The sequence below is a fragment of the Acanthochromis polyacanthus genome, chromosome 22 (assembly GCF_021347895.1).
Source record: "Acanthochromis polyacanthus isolate Apoly-LR-REF ecotype Palm Island chromosome 22, KAUST_Apoly_ChrSc, whole genome shotgun sequence".
In the NCBI taxonomy this organism is placed as follows: domain Eukaryota; kingdom Metazoa; phylum Chordata; class Actinopteri; family Pomacentridae; genus Acanthochromis; species Acanthochromis polyacanthus.
Genome location: NC_067134.1, coordinates 29,234,897 through 29,252,413, shown reverse-complemented (window position 1 = coordinate 29,252,413; position 17,517 = coordinate 29,234,897). Strand labels below are relative to the sequence as shown.

At 41.7% G+C, this 17,517-nt stretch overlaps 1 protein-coding gene across 4 annotated transcripts in view; it reads left to right on the top strand.

The window, feature by feature from the left end:
* Nucleotides 1-4,988: 4,988 nt before the first annotated feature.
* The window catches only part of LOC127531935 (ATP-binding cassette sub-family C member 4-like), a 58,822-nt gene continuing 46,293 nt past the window's right edge, over nt 4,989-17,517 (top strand). For all 4 annotated transcript variants that reach the window (XR_007939153.1, XR_007939151.1, XR_007939152.1 and 1 more), the window contains exons 1-7: nt 4,989-5,163; nt 5,953-6,063; nt 9,637-9,757; nt 10,008-10,232; nt 10,380-10,469; nt 11,553-11,716; nt 15,438-15,563. Coding sequence is in view for 1 of the 4 variants with exons in the window: in XM_051942396.1 (XP_051798356.1) it covers nt 5,090-5,163; nt 5,953-6,063; nt 9,637-9,757; nt 10,008-10,232; nt 10,380-10,469; nt 11,553-11,716; nt 15,438-15,563 (911 nt within the window). In the remaining 3 variants the exon portion in view is untranslated. The remainder of the gene's footprint in view (nt 5,164-5,952; nt 6,064-9,636; nt 9,758-10,007; nt 10,233-10,379; nt 10,470-11,552; nt 11,717-15,437; nt 15,564-17,517) is intronic.

The following is a 17,517-nucleotide window of genomic DNA, read 5'->3' as shown; positions in this document are numbered from 1 at the left end:
CTTGATACACTCATCATTTCAAGGGCAACAATCTCATGGTTGTTAGTCAAAACTTTACTTCTTCAGGAAATAAAATGGACTCAACATGTTTTTACTATGAGGGAGAAACAGGAAGTGTACCTCATCTGTAATTCTGCTTACTTTACATCGTCGTCGCTGTCGCTAGCTAGTTAGCAAGTCCTAATTAGTGAGTTAATTTCAGTACGATCAAGATAAACACAGTCACGTAGTAAAACATTACACCTCCAACTAAGATGTAATTACAGCGCTGCCTCTTACATATAATTTATTAGAAAAGCTACTTATTTCACGGCGTAAATCAATTGGTGCCAGTGGAGAACCTTGTTAGCTCTACTGCTAGCTCCGCTAACCCTGCTGGATACAACATGATACAGTGATAGGTTCCTGATTTGCCACAAATAATATAAATTTACATAATTAATTTTCATATTAAGGGTAAGACCCTACAGTATTATTAATTAGACAAACTTTTTTCTTACAAAAATGAGCTCTCTAAAATATTTATCATGTAAATGTTACTGACTATTAAAATATGATGATTAAAAAATGTAACATTCGACTAAGCGGCCCCTCCTCTAAATAAAGCCCCTCCATGGGAACGCCCCCTCCATTACGTCACAGGCTTCGAAGCGCAGACTGTAAATAAACAGTTTGTGGTTCGAAGCTGGACGTCAGGTAGTCTCTGGCTGCTGTCGGGCTTGTTTTCGGAGTAAAACACGGTAAGAAGATACATCCTTCTAACCTGTAGCGTTGTTTTGTTGTCCGTTATATCAGAGACTTATGGAGAGTTGTGTTTTGTCGTGTTCGAGCGCTTAGCTAGGCTAAGCTGCTAAATTAGCTGTCAGGCTAATTAACACAGGTGTTCAACGGCTAATTTAGCCTTTAGGATCTAGAACTGCACAAGTCGTTCATTTTTAGTCACCTGACGAGTTAAACTCCCCTTTTTATGTGAGGTTGAAGCAGAAAGTCCAAGTTAACAAAGAAAGTTGTTTAGAATTTGTGATACCTGTTATCTCTGACTGCGGCTTCAGTTTTTGTTGAGCCGATTTACACGTAGAAACTTTATTCAGGAAGATTTGTCAGTAGCTCAGAGGACAGGCTGCTTTTTAATAAGAGAAGGTCTGTCAGTGCTCCTGTCATCTCTAAGGTCCTCACACATCTTTACCTGCACATGAAGAAAATCACTCCTGTAGAACGCAGGTTTAATACTGTGTTGGTCCCTTTAAGCTGCTAAAACTCCTCTGACTCTTGGGATGTCCTGTGGGTTTAAGGATGGGTCCTACCTAGGCCAGGCTGATCCCCCGGACCATCCCACAGATGCCCACATCAGATGTGGAACCCAAGTGAACAGCTGAGCTCTGTCGTGTTCCTCGGACCACTCCTGAGCAAGTTTTAGTTCAAGGACTGCTGCTGCCATGGAGACGGAGGGTGTTTGTCCTGCAGTTCAGGTGGTGGTTCATGTCCAACATCCACATGAACGTCAAGGTTTACAGCAGAGCGATGATGGATATCGTCTTCAGCTGTCAGAGGTCAGAATGTTGTGGCTGATGGGTGGATCTGTCTGCCTTTACTCTGACATCTAGAGTTAAACAAAAGTGTAGCATGTGTGCAGAGCAGAAGAGATTTACTTTATTACATGTAGTTGCTTTTTAAAGGAGAGCATTTGTTTATCTGCCTGAATGAAGACCTGATCTTTCCCTTCAAAGGATAGTTAATAATTACTGTGGCTTCCATAGTGGTCCCATCAGAGAAAATCACAGCCATGTACAGATTTTTATTAATTCCAGGGCTGGTTCAGTAAAGGTTCTAATAATAACTACATCAGATAATTCTTTGTCGCAGTTTGAATTTTGCAGACTGACATGGTTGAGAAGGTTTACAGTTGAGGCTACTTGATAAATTGTATTTGTGCAATCTGTGTTTGATTTGTGTCTTTTCTCCTGTCATCCAGATGTTCAGAGGGAGCTGATGCCACATCTGGTCCAGCCGATGGAAGGTCTTGAAGTTCTGTGACTGAAGATGGTCGTCTGACTGGATTTAAGGTTCAGTCTCACATCTCTTTATTTAATGGAGCTGCTTTGCACTTTTTACACTATTTATTATTGATTGTCAGGGCCAGTGACCCTCTAACTTATTCAGCCGTCAGGGAATCACCGGACCAGCTCTCCATCTCACAGGTCCGGTTCTACCGCCCCTGAGATCTAGCTCAGAGGGATACTGCAGAACTGTTAAGCTGGTAAACAAGGAAAATTTGCCTAGCTCCTCACTGCCTTCATCCAGATGCCTATCCCTGCTTCCTCTGATAATTTAACCGAGTAGCCACTTTGGTAAAGTTAAATTTAATCACCAGTCACGCCTGTTGGCGGCAGTTTTTCCTCTCATGGATCTTACACTTGGTAAGTTGCTAGGTTTAATTCAGAGGTTATGGACATTTAGACAACCTCTAGGATATGTTTATACAGGGCCAACCTGGCCCCCATGACCAGGGATGGGAATTTTCCGCGGATCCGCGGATTTCCGCAGATTTCATCTCAAGGATCCGCGGATTTCATTTGAAGTTTGAACACTTTATTGTCGCTGATACTCCCGCAAGATGGTAATGACGTTAACGATAGCTTGTTAACGAAGTTAAAAGCTATCGTAAACGGCCCAGCGATTGGAAGTCGCTAAATAAGCCCCCCTAAATAATTTTATGTTCATTTTTTTTTTTTTTTAAAGTTGTTTTTGTTTTGTTTTTTTAGCAAAAAAGTGCCAAGAAGTTCCATATAATGTGACCAGAATATGAGTTTAAATACATAATCACATAACCAGTCATTTTAACTTAGATACGATCATAAATCTTAGTTTCTCTTCACTTCATAGTGGAAGGTAGAGAGTCTGAGTCGGTGCGTCGTTCTGCAGTCCATTCCACTTGTTCATATGGAGCACGCCCACATCACTGAAATCCAGTCCACGTTTTCCCTCCAACCTAGGCTGCTGGTACCTCCAGCAGGGAAGGAGCACACAGAACGGAGGAGACCAGCGTTAGGAGAAGAACGTGAACAGAATGGATATGCGAAATGTTTTCAGGAGAGTAAGTATTCATCACTGTTGATGGTAACAATAAGTTAGCTCCAGCCCCCCAGCTAACAGCAGAAAGTCCCATGTAATTAATGAACCAAATGCTCCCTGTTTGACAAATAAAAACCTGGCTTGTTCACTCTGTAGGAGAGAGTCCCTGTAAAGGAGGCAGTGTGAGACGCTGCTGTATCTCTGTGCACGTCTTACCTTTGTTGTTCTGCGGTCAAAAATGACATTTCAGCTCTAAAAGAACGCTGCTACTTAGCTAGCTAGTTAGTCTGAAATGCACTGTGAAGGTTCTGGTTGTTCATAGAGTTGGGTGTGCACTCTTTTTATTTTATTTTTTTACCATATACTATCTTTGGGGTGACTTCCTTCTGGAGCATCAGCTCCAGCATCGGATACACACAGTGAAACAGGAGCTGAGCTCATTCACGTATGATTATGTGAATAATGATGATGATAATAATAATAATAACCATAATAATAATCACTCCACCACCCCTATTGACCTGTAGGAGTCAGGGCAGAGGAGCAGAGAGAGTGAGAGGGGAGAAAGCTCTACTGGAAAGGTGAGTCTGAAGGATTTTACAGGAGAGAGTCATTTGTGATGCAGACAGTCTTGGATTTTATGGAACTTGATATGAATATGAAATATCAAACATTTCAGTCCAGGTGCACCATATAAGACTTATTTAACTTGAGCTTTTATTTATTAGAGTAATGATTGGAAAGTGGAGATAGCCAAGAGAGAGATATATAAGCCAAATATACGACATAAATAAATCAATAATTTTGCTAGTTTTGGACCTAATATGACTCTGTTTTCACTGGTTGGACTGAAGAAGACTAAGACCAGGAACACTGTGGCTCTAGAGGGAACACTCTCCTCTATTATGAACATTAAAATGGCTGGTTTGGAGCCATTCCATGAATGGGAACCCACCCCAGAGATCATCAAGGCTTCAAAAAAAGCCATCAGGGAGTACAACATGGCTCACAAAAATTCATTTTTCCCTGTTCTTTTCCTGTTCCTGTTTACAATTGTGTCATTTATTCTGAGTTGACAGTCTTTATTATTTATTTTTGGGCCTCGTTAATAAGTTATTCATTCATTTAGTCCTGGTTTAGTCCATGTCACTCTGCTCCTGTGAAGTCAGATCTGGTTTAGTCCTGATTTTAGTTCATGTCACCCTGCTCCTGTGAGACAGAGTTTAGTGTGTGATTGTAATTCTGTTCAGTGAATGGATAACTTAAGTTATAAAGATGTTTTGCTTTTGCTTCAGCACTTTTTATTGTTTAGTTGCTGATGTGGTCAAACTGAAGCTGTTGTGCATTAGAATCCTCCAAGACAAATGTTACAAAGTGGTTGCTGGAGTTATTTCAGTTCTGCAGATATTTATGGAAAATACTGAAATGTGTTGTGCTCATCCAGCCACAGAACTTTCATCCATATTTTACATGAAGAACCATTTTCAATACTGCCTGCTGTTGCAGTTTTTTTTTTTTTTGCCTTTTTTTTTGGCTCAATGTTGTTTTTTTTAATTATCCCTCTATAATAAGATTTTAACAAAATGCTCATAAAATATAAGAGAATGCAGGAAATAGGATCAGTAATTTTCTAAATTTTCTGGGGGAGGACCCCCAGACCCCCCATCAGCATCCTGCACAAACCAAATCTCACTCTGAGGTCTGGTCACAACTTGGCAGCTCTGAGTTATTGTGTTGTGAGCAAAAGTCATGGCCACTGTGGTGTAAAACATTTACACAGTAAAGTATCTCTGAATAAATCTAAATCTTAATGTGGAAAAGTAATTTCTCAGTTTTTGTTAGCTGTAAAATTAAATGTTGGCTCACAACCTGTGCATCTCCTGGGGGCTAAGCCCCCCCTGTCCTTAAAACCTAGTGACGCCTCTGGTCTGCCCCCAAGTTACAACACGTAGCGTGGAGCAGCAGGTCTAAAGACAGGGAAAGAGGAAGGGAAGCCACCGTGTGAGACCGGGACACCATGGAAAAAGTCACTAAAGATGCTAAGACTAACCCGGCAGCGACGGCGAGCCTTTTGTCCAAGGTGTTTTTCTGGTAAGTCGCCCCTGAATTTAAACTGTGTTAGCTTAGCGGGAGATTTTTATTTTTTTTAAAAAGATGTTGAACCCGACCGTCCAGAAACGTGGGTTTGTTTTATTACTTCAGGGAGACACGGACCTTTCAGTGGTACAGTAAAACCTGGAAGTTAACAGGAACTAGAAGTGCTACTTGTGGGAGGGAGTTTGTTAAAATGTGACTTCACAGTTTGTTGTTTCAGTTTGATTAGAGGCTTTAATGAAGATCAGACGCTTCTGGTGCGTCTTTATGCTGCACTTTCCAACGCTGAATCATTTGGTTTCATCATCGCGGATTAGTTGAAAAGTTCGGTCCAATGCATTACATAACAAGTCAAACAGTAGTTTGACTTATTATTAGTACATTTGGGGAATTAATGTTCGCCCTCAAATCAGCCATAAATAACACACCTGTGCTTTTTATGCATTAGAAACAAACTGCCTGATCCTGGGTCCACAGCTTCTGACCACTGTGACTAAAAATATGTTCTTGGAAAGTCAAAAGAAGCGCAGAGAAATGGCTCTGAACGGGCTTTAAATGACTACAAAGTGGCAGGTTGTCCCCTCTTTGTGGTCTTGTGCCTTTCTTAGTTGTGTTTTTACATCTCCATTTGATCAGCTCCACGTTTCTCTCTTCATGTCTAAAGTCATGTTCCTGGCTGCATTCTGCTCTAAAACACCTGTTTAAAATGGATTAATTAAATGATGAATAGATGCACTGTGCCTGTGTTTTTATCTTTACAACCTCGTCTTACACCTGTGTCCTCAGGTGGCTCAACCCGTTGTTCACCACTGGGTACAAGCGCCGGCTGGAGGAAGATGACATGTACGAAGTGCTGCCGGAGGACAGGTCGGACAGACTGGGGCAGGACCTGCAGAGGTACAGAGGTCTTTAACATCATCTGTCATTGTCTACATGTCCACAGACAGAAATGACGTATGAACTGTAGGTGCTGGAAACGACTGGCATCATAGAATCAGAATACTGCTTGTAGGAAGACTGAGTTCATTTCACTAATTAATTTGTGATGCCAACAGTTTTCAGTGTGTTTATTGTTGACTTGGTACCAGTTAAAATGATGCAGATGGCATACCCTCTCTGAGCCTGGCTTTGCTTCATTTTTTCCTTCCTGGTGAGTCGGAGTTATTTCTCCCCACTGTTGCCAAGCGCTTGTTCAAAGAGAATCGGAAGCTGGTCCTGAAGGATGACAACCTTGAGCTGCTCTGATCCAACAGGCCGCCACAGTCAAACATAATCAGATCTGAAAGTTCGTGGACTGTTTTTACGTGTCCGAGGGAACAGGAGTGTTGTTAGATGACACACGCTGCGATTTGGTTCTGAATAAATACAGCTGAACTAAATGTAATTAAAATCAAGCTGTAGACCTCGAGTCGGTGTTTAAAAGTAAGGGTTTTCTTGGGTCGATCACATTAGGTTTAGAGCCGCTTTTCTTTGACAGTCGTTTCGTTTCCCACTGCTGGTTGCCTGAAAAACTCTCAAGCTGTGCTGTGTGTTGTTACTAGGGCAGCGGAGCTCTCATAACCCTGCAGCATAACTGCGTATTAAACAGACTTTAGTGATTTATTGCCTATTTTATTCTGTTTTGATATGTTTGAAAATGTAACCTCAAACACAGTATATAAAAATGCAACCTTGACACTATCCATATATGTTAAAAGTAGTTCAGAACAAGCCGTCGTTTAACACTGTTGGCGTATCTCTTAATCATCTGTCAATAGATACCTCTAACAATCGCATGTTTCTCAGTAGTGAACTGATATCACTTTCCAGCCCATCTGTCGCTCACATCCCTACTACTCCCATTTCCTGACATGTTTTAGAAGATTCAAAACATTTTCAGACTAGTTTTCTTCCAAAGTTCCCTTGAAGAACCTTAGAAAATGTGCAGGGTCCTTCTTTCTCCTAAAATTTTAACATGGACTATTTTAGCAGAATGTAAATGTAATGACACACTATGAATTTTACTGACACTTGTTAGGTCGTATGACTGTAAGGCCAAATATCCCCTAAATATGTAACTGTGACAGGCTTGAATATCCGTCTAAGTTATTTTACAATCAGAAACGCTGTGGGCTGGTTGTACCGATCAGATGTAACCTATTATTGGTGATGGGATCAGTGATCTGTGGAACATCTGGCCAAGTCACTTCCAGCTCCTTCCAAACATGATGATCAGAGAGCTTTAAGAGCATTTAAAATACAGTGACCTACCAACAGAAAGTCATGTTTGTCAGTGTGGTGCTTCAAAGTGTTTTTGGCCATTATAAAGTATTTGGAGACATTGTTCTTTGTTTTTACCAGACAGTTGTAATCCAGCATATATTTTATCTGTCATTGTCTTGTCTTTATGGCTGCTAAAAAAGTAATGGGTGGATTAGACCAGAGGTTTCTAAACTTTTGTCTTCTTGCATTCGATCTGCACTCCCTCCATATGACACGTGTTTATCCCTTGTTTTATTTAAGTGATTTGTAAAGAGATTGAGGTTTTCAGTGGTTCAGGAAGAAGCATTACATGAATGTTTCTTGTTTTCTGCCATGATTCCTGCAGGCAGCCAATCTCCAGACCAAAAAGTCGGACATATTTGACAGGTCATTAGCTTTTTCTGGGCTCTGAATCGACCGCTGGTGGAAAGTTAGCCGTCAGCAGACAGTAAAGGCAACGAGTTTGTGTTTTTCAGACTATTTGATAAACACAAAATGTCCGTAGTCCTGTTTAGAAATTATATATACAGTGTGTCCCTAAAATCTGAGCACATTTATTTTATTTTTATTTTATTAGTTTATTTGAACAGGGACAGTGCACATTAATTAACATTTCTGTAAATGTACCAGTTTTAGCTATAAAGCTAATTTCCAACTGTCGTCCCTGGGCAGATGAAAATGCCAGCATAGGAAATCTCATTAACTATATATTTTTTGCCTCCACAGATTAAATGTAGCTTTGTTGGACTGATTCGTCTAAGGATGGATGTATCAAAAGATAACGGATAAATTTAATGCAGGTCACCCAAACAGGATTCCACTTGACTTTTCTATTAGAGCTGGCCTGAATAGTGGTTTCTGGTCTCCGGATATTCGGGCCCTATTAAAGACGAATATCCGAATATTCGTTCTGCCCCGTAACGTCCCGAATATTCGGATCCATTCGTCCAAACAGCGGAGGTCTTCAGCATCTTGTCTTGTGTTTATACAACAAAGTGAAGCGTGACGTCAGAGTCGGCAGCCAACCAGCCATTCAGGTGGTGGTAAGAAACATGAATGGATGAGCCGAGATGAGCCGAACACGACGGGATGAGCCGAAGTGGGCCGAAGGCGAAGGGAAGAGACGAGCTCCGAATATTTTCGTCTGGGGGAAGGAAGGGGTGATCACATAGACATGCGTGTATATGTTTATGTGATCACATGACGGGATGAGCCGATATGAGCCGAAGGCGGAGGGAAGACAGTAGCACCGAATATTCGGATACCAAAATTAATATCTGGATACCGCCGTAGCGAACGAATATTCGGATATTCGGTCCAGCCCTATTTTCTACGGTGGTGAAGGTGGCTAAAAAGTTTAAAGAAATGGACAATGCCATGGACAAACCCTGTTCTCGATGACCAAATGTATCAGCCGAAACTAAAGAACTGGTCTCTGCTAAAATTCATACTAGACCCAAAAAATCACTTTCCTAACCCGAACCCCATCTCTCCACATGACAGAAGTTGCAAAGTAATGAGAAATGGATCGGCAATGTCGGTTTGGTGCGTTCATAGGACTTGTTGGCCTCGTGTGTTCATGGATCCAACAGTAAAACCTGAAATATTTGACCCTAGGCTATAAGGTAAATATTTGTTTGTGTGTTGCATCTAGCGTCAGTGTTTGAGAAATGTTCTAAGAAAGGTTTACACTGGTCACGGAGAGGGTTTTGTGCCATAGACTTCATTTTTACGTTAGTCACGCTCCTCTGTACATCAGCTCTAGAAACATATTTCAACAAGTAAGGAACGTTGGCCTATGGAATTGCCAATCGGCTGTAAAGAAGACAGAATGAATCCAAACTCTGATTAATTGTTCCGATTTTCAAGTACTAGCCCTGATTAAAGGACCGGTCGATAGCTGGACTCTTCTCCTCTGTGGTTCCCTGGTGGTGGAAGGAGTTACCAAACTCTGTTCAGTCTGCAGAATCCTTCTCAGTCTTTAAGAAAAGACCAAAGCCCAGCTCTTCACCAAACGCCTTTATTCCAGTTCCCTCCCACGCTGCCTGTAGACACCACGGTTCTGTTATCACACTTGAATTCTTCTGCAGGTTGGTCTCTCCTGACTAGGTCCTTGCATGTGACACATCTACTCTCAGACATACGTTGCTTTGGATAAAAGCGTCTGCTCCATAAAACTGTAGAATCACGCAATCATAACAGAACAATCGTTGCATGTTTTTCTCACAGATACTGGGATATTGAGTTCCAGAAAGCCACCAAAGAGATGCGGAAGCCGCGACTCACCAAAGCCATCATTCAGTGCTACTGGAAATCATATTCAGTGCTGGGATTGTTTACACTCATTGAGGTCAGTGTCATGTCCGTGCCAAGCTTTGGAAATAAGGTATAACCACTAAATCTGAAATGATCGAGATGACTGTGGTTATGTTGGAATGGCAGAAGAGTATAGAAAAGGAATCTAATGAAATGATCGACTGCTTATTTTCGTCTCTGCTCAACACTCAGTCGATCAGAAAATGAACATAATCGTTCTCTGCCGAGCTGTAACTGCTGTGTTGTGGGTCTCACCCGTCTTCACCTCTTTCTCACCACATCAGGAGATAATTAAAGTGGTTCAGCCGGTCCTCCTGGGGAAGATGATCGAGTACTTTGAGAGTTACGACCCAGATAACATAACGGCCTTACATCAGACCCTGGGCTATGGAGCTGGGTTGTCCCTCTGCGCCATCGGCCTGGTGCTGCTCCATCACCTGTACTCCTTCCATGTGCAGAGGTCAGGCATGAAGATCAGAGTGGCCATGTGTCACATGATCTACAAGAAGGTGAGCAGGAGGGCTTAGTAACAGAACATAAGAGCACCAAAGGAAAACTCTGAACCTCGTGCTGCTCTGCCAAGTTCTGCCATGTAATCCTTTCAGAGGAAAAGCCATAAAAGTGATGAGTTCTGAATTAACTGTTTTGTTTTTTAGGCTCTGTGTCTGAGCAGTTCAGCCATGGGAAAGACCACCACAGGCCAGATTGTCAACCTGCTTTCCAATGATGTCAACAGGTTTGATGATGTAAGTGAAAAGAGAAAAAATAAAACTGACTGATGCAAGGTCCAGCTACAGCACAAAGTAGATGACCATAACTTCATCGTCTGGGAATCTTCCATGTGACTAATTCTAGTTTACAGCCAGGTCTTATCTCCAGTATCAGCTCTCTTACACTTTAGATGCTTTTGCCTGTAAATATAAGAATACGTAAATGAAATGCATCTACAGATATGTGTCTATGAAGCATAAAAAACACGTGAAAGATTTGTTGAAGTGAGAAATAATTGCGTTGTAAGGCAGGATTGTTCAGATGGCATGACCCAAGGGCTGGTGATGGTCACACGCATGCACCAAATAATAAGATATTTGGCTGCAAGACTAAAATATGCATTAATCTCATAAAGTGTTGACACCCCTTTCATGGAGTTAAACAATGAGAATAAATGCAGACAAAAAAAAAAAAAAGAAAAAAAAGAAAAAAAAAAAAAAAAAAAAAGATGGCATGACCCAAGCAAGACTTAGATAAAAGGTGGTTGTAGTGGGAAAAGAAATGTAAGTTTTCATTTGTTTTAAAGATGTACAAATGTACGAAAACGGGCTGAATTCTAGAGTCCTGTGACCAAAACGATCATTTGCCCATGTAGCTGTTGCATCTCACCACATCAACAGACTCAAAGGACATTTCTGACTTCATAATATAAAATGTGTCCGGTTACAGCGTCTCACGTCAACACCACCCTGACTGCATTCCCTCAGAGCAGCATGAGGCTCAGGCTTAATTACACTCTGAGCACCAAATCCAGTTTGTCTGACTGGAATGTTGAGTTTCGTTTTAATCAGTGGGGCAGATCCTGCTGTGGAAATTCTCTAGAAGGTATTTTATTTCTTGGCAGTGGGATGATAGTCACACCACCTCCCGCCCTGCTACTGCTGTGGATTAAAGCCCTCCGAGAGAAACTGTGGAAGGACTGGACTGCCTGTAAAGCTGCTGAATGTTCAGAGAAAAGTGGACATGCTTCTTCAGAGGAAACTTTCAGTGCTCACTGCATGACTCTGATGTGTTCCTGCTGATGTTACGGCTCCTTCATAGCGTGTTCTCTTCAACAGGTGACCATCTTCCTGCACTACCTGTGGGTGGGGCCCCTCCAAGCAGCTGTAGTTGTGGGGCTGCTGTGCCTGGAGATTGGTCCTTCATGCTTGGCAGGCATGGTGGTCCTCATGATCCTGATGCCCGCCCAAACCATGGTTGGAAGACTCTTCTCAAAGTTCAGGTAAAACACACAGATTCAAAATATGAGAGCTGATACTTTAGCAGCTGACCTCTAATTAAGCATCTCCTCTGCTAGTTATTGTTGCACCACCTGTTGGTGTTCCATCTGAAGGTGGAGGGATTGGTGGGCTAGGTCAGCTCTAACCATGTCTAAGAAGAACTCTAGAGCATAGCAGCATTTTGAACATCTGGAGGACAACTCAGCACATGTTTATGTCAGTATTGTGGACTGCTTTTAGTATTTATTTACCCACTGTTTTTAATCTTTAAAGTGGAATGTGCTTTGTTGAAACAGTGCGTGCTGCTTGGCTCATTATTCAGAGAAATCTGTGTGGTCGAGATATTTTATATCAGCAGTTCAAATAGTCCACAGTTCAGCTCTAACAGCATATGCAGCTTTATTTTATGTGCTCGAATGTCTTTTCCAGAGTTCTCTTGCATTTGCTGGGCAGTGTGGTTGAAATCATCACTGACACTCATGCAGGTGGAGTTTCTGACTTCCAGATAGTCTGTACAGAAAAAAGGAAGTCATGGTTGAATCCTCTTATTCAAAAGCTAAATCCAGTTTAACTGAGAATTCAGACTCTGTAGTTAGACTGTACAGTAGTGATCCCTTATAAAATTCATCTTTTACTGGTCTTTTTTTGCAAATTAAATGAGGATGGAGAATGATTCCAAACTGTATCGTCTCTCAATAATCACATTTTTTCTCATTTCTAATCAACAAACTTTTAGGAAGACGATATTGGAAATACATGCCCCAAAGTAGAAATTGAACAGAAGTGAATACACCTGCGATCACTGAAGCAAACACCTGATTTCTGATTAGCTGAACTGCATGAACATGGCTGTAAAATGACCTCAGGTTTGGACCTTTAGCCTGTGTCTGTCTACATCTCAGAGACTTTCCAGAGTGAGTTAAAGTATCTGAATGTGATAAAAAATGTTGCATCTGTAATCGGTGGAGCTGCTTTGCTCATTGCGCTGCTTACGCAATCTGGCTCTATAAAGAGACGGTCACGTTCTTCAGGACTGATCAGGAGTTATCAGTGGAAATCAGAGTTTGTGAGTTGAAGGTTCAACATCAACCTCTGTGGATAGCATTCAAGGAAAACACCACTGCCTGCCGTTTGGTGCAGAACTGCAGCTTTGATGGACGCTGACACACAACCTGTTTGTCACATGATGAAGCTGCTTGGTTCAGATGGAGTCCAGTGTGTTTGGTGTGAATCTGATCAGGAAGTTGGAGAGTGTTGGTGCTGCATGAGTGGAAAAGGTGTTTGTGTAGGTGGCTTTTATAGACGGGACCATGAATGACTAGCCTAGCCCTGCTAGACCCATGTTCTGAAGGCACAAGGGTCTAGGCACGCTCGACAGAGAGGGAGGCGGGCTAAAAGGTTGTCTTTCAAATCACTGCAGCAATTGGGTAGGTATACAACCAATCAGCGCAACGAATAGGCTCCCAGAGCGCCGGAAATCAGAGGATCCGGTAGTTCGGTGAAGCCTTATTTATACAGTCAATGGGTGAAGCTCAAGTATATTACAGACATGTTAACAGAAAGATTATTCAGAGTCGGTGCTAATGGAGCTCAACGACTGTTGTCGTGTTTGTTGTAGACCCTGGCAGAGAATTAAATTCGTTGCCGTGGGTTGTCTAGCGCGGCTAGGCTAGTTGTTTCCGGTTGTTTCTGTCAGAATCGTCGCGCCTCTGTCGTCACTTAGTTACGCCCGCCTTCTGACTCTACACTTCATGGTGATTGGTCCGGCCAGTTTTAGGAGAATCCAACCTCGAGCCTTATGGAGGGTAACTAGACCCACCCTGGCAGAGAATTAAATTCGTTGCTGTGGGTTGTCTAGCGCGGCTAGGCTAATGAATGACTGTAGATAGACCAAAATAGTGGCTGATGAGATGAAGATGCAAGAACCTAAAGTCAGAGTTTTCAGTGTCACAAAGGTGACTGTCTTTTAACCTGCTAGATCCTTCTGGTGTCTGATGCTGAAATGATTCCTTGAGTTATTCGAATTTCTCGAGGCAAAATTCTTTGGATCAGGGCTTCGTTTAATTCCAGTAACCCCAGGTCACTAACTGGACCCAGACTTCATCCTGTAAAGACCAGGACCTATAATCACTAAATTATAAGGGGGTTTAGATTTGATGGGACGCTTTCTTTTTGAATTGATGCAGCTTTTCTAGTGTTTACGGCGTTCAGATCAGAGGCTGAACTCTGCTGGCAGTTAGATAGATAGATAGATAAATACTTTATTAATCCCAAAGGAAATTATACAATAGTCCGTTGCTCACGTTCATAAACACAGAAATAGAAATAAAGTTAAAAAGTACAATTAAAAAGACAAATAGCAACAGCCATAATAAATAAATCCAACATTAAAAAAGTCAAGTGCAACTCCATAAGGTGCTTTAAAATTAAGGCACAGTTCAGGACCAGCATCAGTCTCTCCTGCTCCTCCCTGAAGTGGCTGCATTATACAGCCTGATGGCACGAGGGACGAAAGAGTTTTTAAGTCTTTCTGTGGAGCAGCTCAATGAAAGATACCTGGAGCTAACAGAACTCCTTTGCCCAGAGACCACAGGATTTAGGGGGTGGCTGTGATCGGAAAGGATCGCCCTGATCTGCTCCACCACCTTTTCCACAGAGTCCAGGCCGAGTCCAACCACAGAGCCAGCTTTCCTTATGAGCCTGTTCTGCCTCAGAGTGTCCCTTTTCTTAGCGTTGCCCCCCCAGCACACAACAGCATAAAAAAGAACACTAGATACAACTGACTGATAGAACATGTACAATAACTTAGAACAGACTTTAAAGGACGCCAGCCTTCTTAAGAAATACTTCCTGCTCTGCGCCTTCTTGTACACAGCATCCATGTTTGCTGCCCAGCTCAGACTGTTGTCCAGCTACAGCCCCAGATACTTGTAGGTGGAGACCACCTGCACCTCAGATCCACTGATGTTAATGTCTCAAAGATTAAGCCATGCAGTGTAAGTCCACACGGCCGGTACAGTGAAACTGCCAATGGCTCATTAAATCAGTTATTTGCACGTGTCATAAACTTTGTAGTGTCATAAACTTTTATAATCTTGTTGACACAGCCAGGCTTTCTTTGTGTCTAATTTGTGTCCAAATCAATGTGAAACTAATGTTACAGATTGAATACTCTCTGTAATGAATAATAATGATAAAAAGAAAAACATTCATGTGATTTCTGCATCACCATGTCTGGTTCCCATGGCTTTGGATTTTACTTGAATACCCTGTACTGTACTATATATGGACTATACACCACAGATTTCCATCCGTGTTCCACCAGGACAGTTATGTCTGTTGCGCAGCGTGCTCACTTCCAAGCATGAAATCTGATTCCTGGATTAATCGCCAGAATAATCGATTATTTAAATGATGGATAGCTGCAGCCGTACTGCGGAGCTAACCTGGTCTAAAACAGTTTGTGTTCAGAGGTGGAGATTTAAATCTGCAAACCTGTTCAGTTGTGTGTTACTGTCAATAAATGAAGCTGTGCAGCTACAGTATCGTATCCGGTATGCGTTGCATTGTCACCACAAAGACGGCCCGCTTATGTCGTAAACCCTGGTGGTAGAAGAACGTGTACTCATTTTTGTTGTGTACCGTTTGGATTCGTAGGCTTGGTAAAAGAAAAAAAGAAATGTGTAATAATCTTGTTTTGAATTTCCATGCTTTCCTTCGCAGGAGTCAGACGGCTGTTCACACCGACAGCAGAATCCGCATCATGAACGAAGTGGTGTCTGGAATCAGGATCATCAAGATGTATGCCTGGGAGAAACCCTTTGCTGCTCTGGTCTCTGACGTCAGGAGGTAAAAACATGGAAGGATGCTTAGATTTTCTCCACATTTTAATAATTGAAGAATTCTTTAACCCGTTGTGCTTCAGTGTCCCGCCCTCGGTACACTTTGAGATCTGCATAAGCAATTTGCTAAATGTCTGAAACTGCAAACGCGATTATACAAACACTATACGCCGATGGAAAGCTTAGATTCTCATGAATCCGCCGGTATAAACCACTTGCAGATGTGATTACCACAGCGGGTGAGAAAAACACATTTGTCCGACAAACAACGAATATCCATCCATCCTTTCTCTGTACACGGCTTCAACGCACACAGAGCGACTCACATTTCCGGGTTCATTATTACACACAGATGAAAATATTCCACAAAAACGGCCATAATCCAACCTTGGGCATCCAGACGAAACAAGTCAGTAAGATATTTTGTCCAAAACATGTCCTGAAGTCGGTATATGATCCACGAATCGGTCGTTTTCGAGGAAATGCACCTCGCGATGTGCGTCCAATATTCCCTGTACTTCTCATCATATTTTTATTTACAAATAGAATATTAGCGATTTTTTTTTTTGTACTGAAAATGGCTGGAATTGACTGCAGCTTGAAGGGTTAAAGAGATGTTGGCTCAGTATCAGAGCTTCTCTCTTCTGTCATGTTTTTATGCTTTTGTTCTTCAATGTGTTCAGAGTGTCTCAATCAGGAGTGTCAAACTCTTTTCACTTCAGGTTCCACATTCACTCTAATTTGATCTCCAGTGCAGTAAAATCACAGCATAATAACCTGGAAATCACCACAACTCCACATTTGTTTTGGTGCAAAAATGATCACATTTAAAGAATTGTCTTTTTACAGAACATTAAGAACAACCTGAAACTTCTCAAATAAAATAAATTCAATTTCAGCAATATTATGCCTTCGTTTATCATTTCCACATTACAACTTCCAGATCACAGAGTGTCTACAAAGGAACAGAACGTTATTTTAAATGTATAGTTTTGCTAATTTACAATCTGCAGTTAATGTCTTCTCTGTAATTTTTCCACTTTGAGGGCCGGATTGGACCCTCTGGAGGACCACTTTTGGACCACAGGCCTCATGTTGGACACCTCTGCTCTACAGTGTATCATAGTTAACATTTCCTTATTCAGGCATGTTATTTGGTCGTGGATCCGCGAAAATTCGCGTATCGAGGTATCAATTTTGAGACCCAACGTGAATCGCCCAAATTCGATGAGAAAAAAAAAAAGGGTGTAAGGGGTATAGGGTTGGATCGCTCGTCGTTGTCAACAGTGCGCTGGCAAAAGCACGAGTTGGAAACAACGATTGGAGAGCATTATCGAAAGTTAGATGTAGCTGGGAAAGCGAGGTGCATGGTGTGCGACGATGAGACAAAATACAGCGACGGAGGATGCAAAGTGCTGATAGACCGCATGAAAACGAAAAATCATGCCAGGAAATTGTACGAAAAACGCTCTCACCACCAAATGCCCAGCAATTTTTTCACCCGGCGGAGGGAAGAGACGCGACAACAGGACCAAACATACGGGATCGGTAGTGTGTACTTGCAACCATAGACATAATAAAGAGTAGACGCCGCTCGGGGAGAAATACGGCCGCCATCTTGGTCCGGTCAGCCGCTCCACTCAGCGCTGTTTGACAGCGCATTTAATCCATCTTAACTCTGAATATTAAACTGATTTTCACGCATTTTTATTTTTATTTTTTGCTGCAAACGTCATACATGTAGCTATAATACAGGACAAATGGTTCAGCGTATTTTAATATACATAGCGGGATTAACAGTAATAGAATATTCTGATATTAAGCTCGACAACACATATTTTTATATAAAACAATAGAAGTTATACATCAGAGAAAAAGAATACATATAAATCATAGATGGAGTATTAATATAATCAATATATCAGAGAAAATTATTATATAAATTATATATAGACTATAAA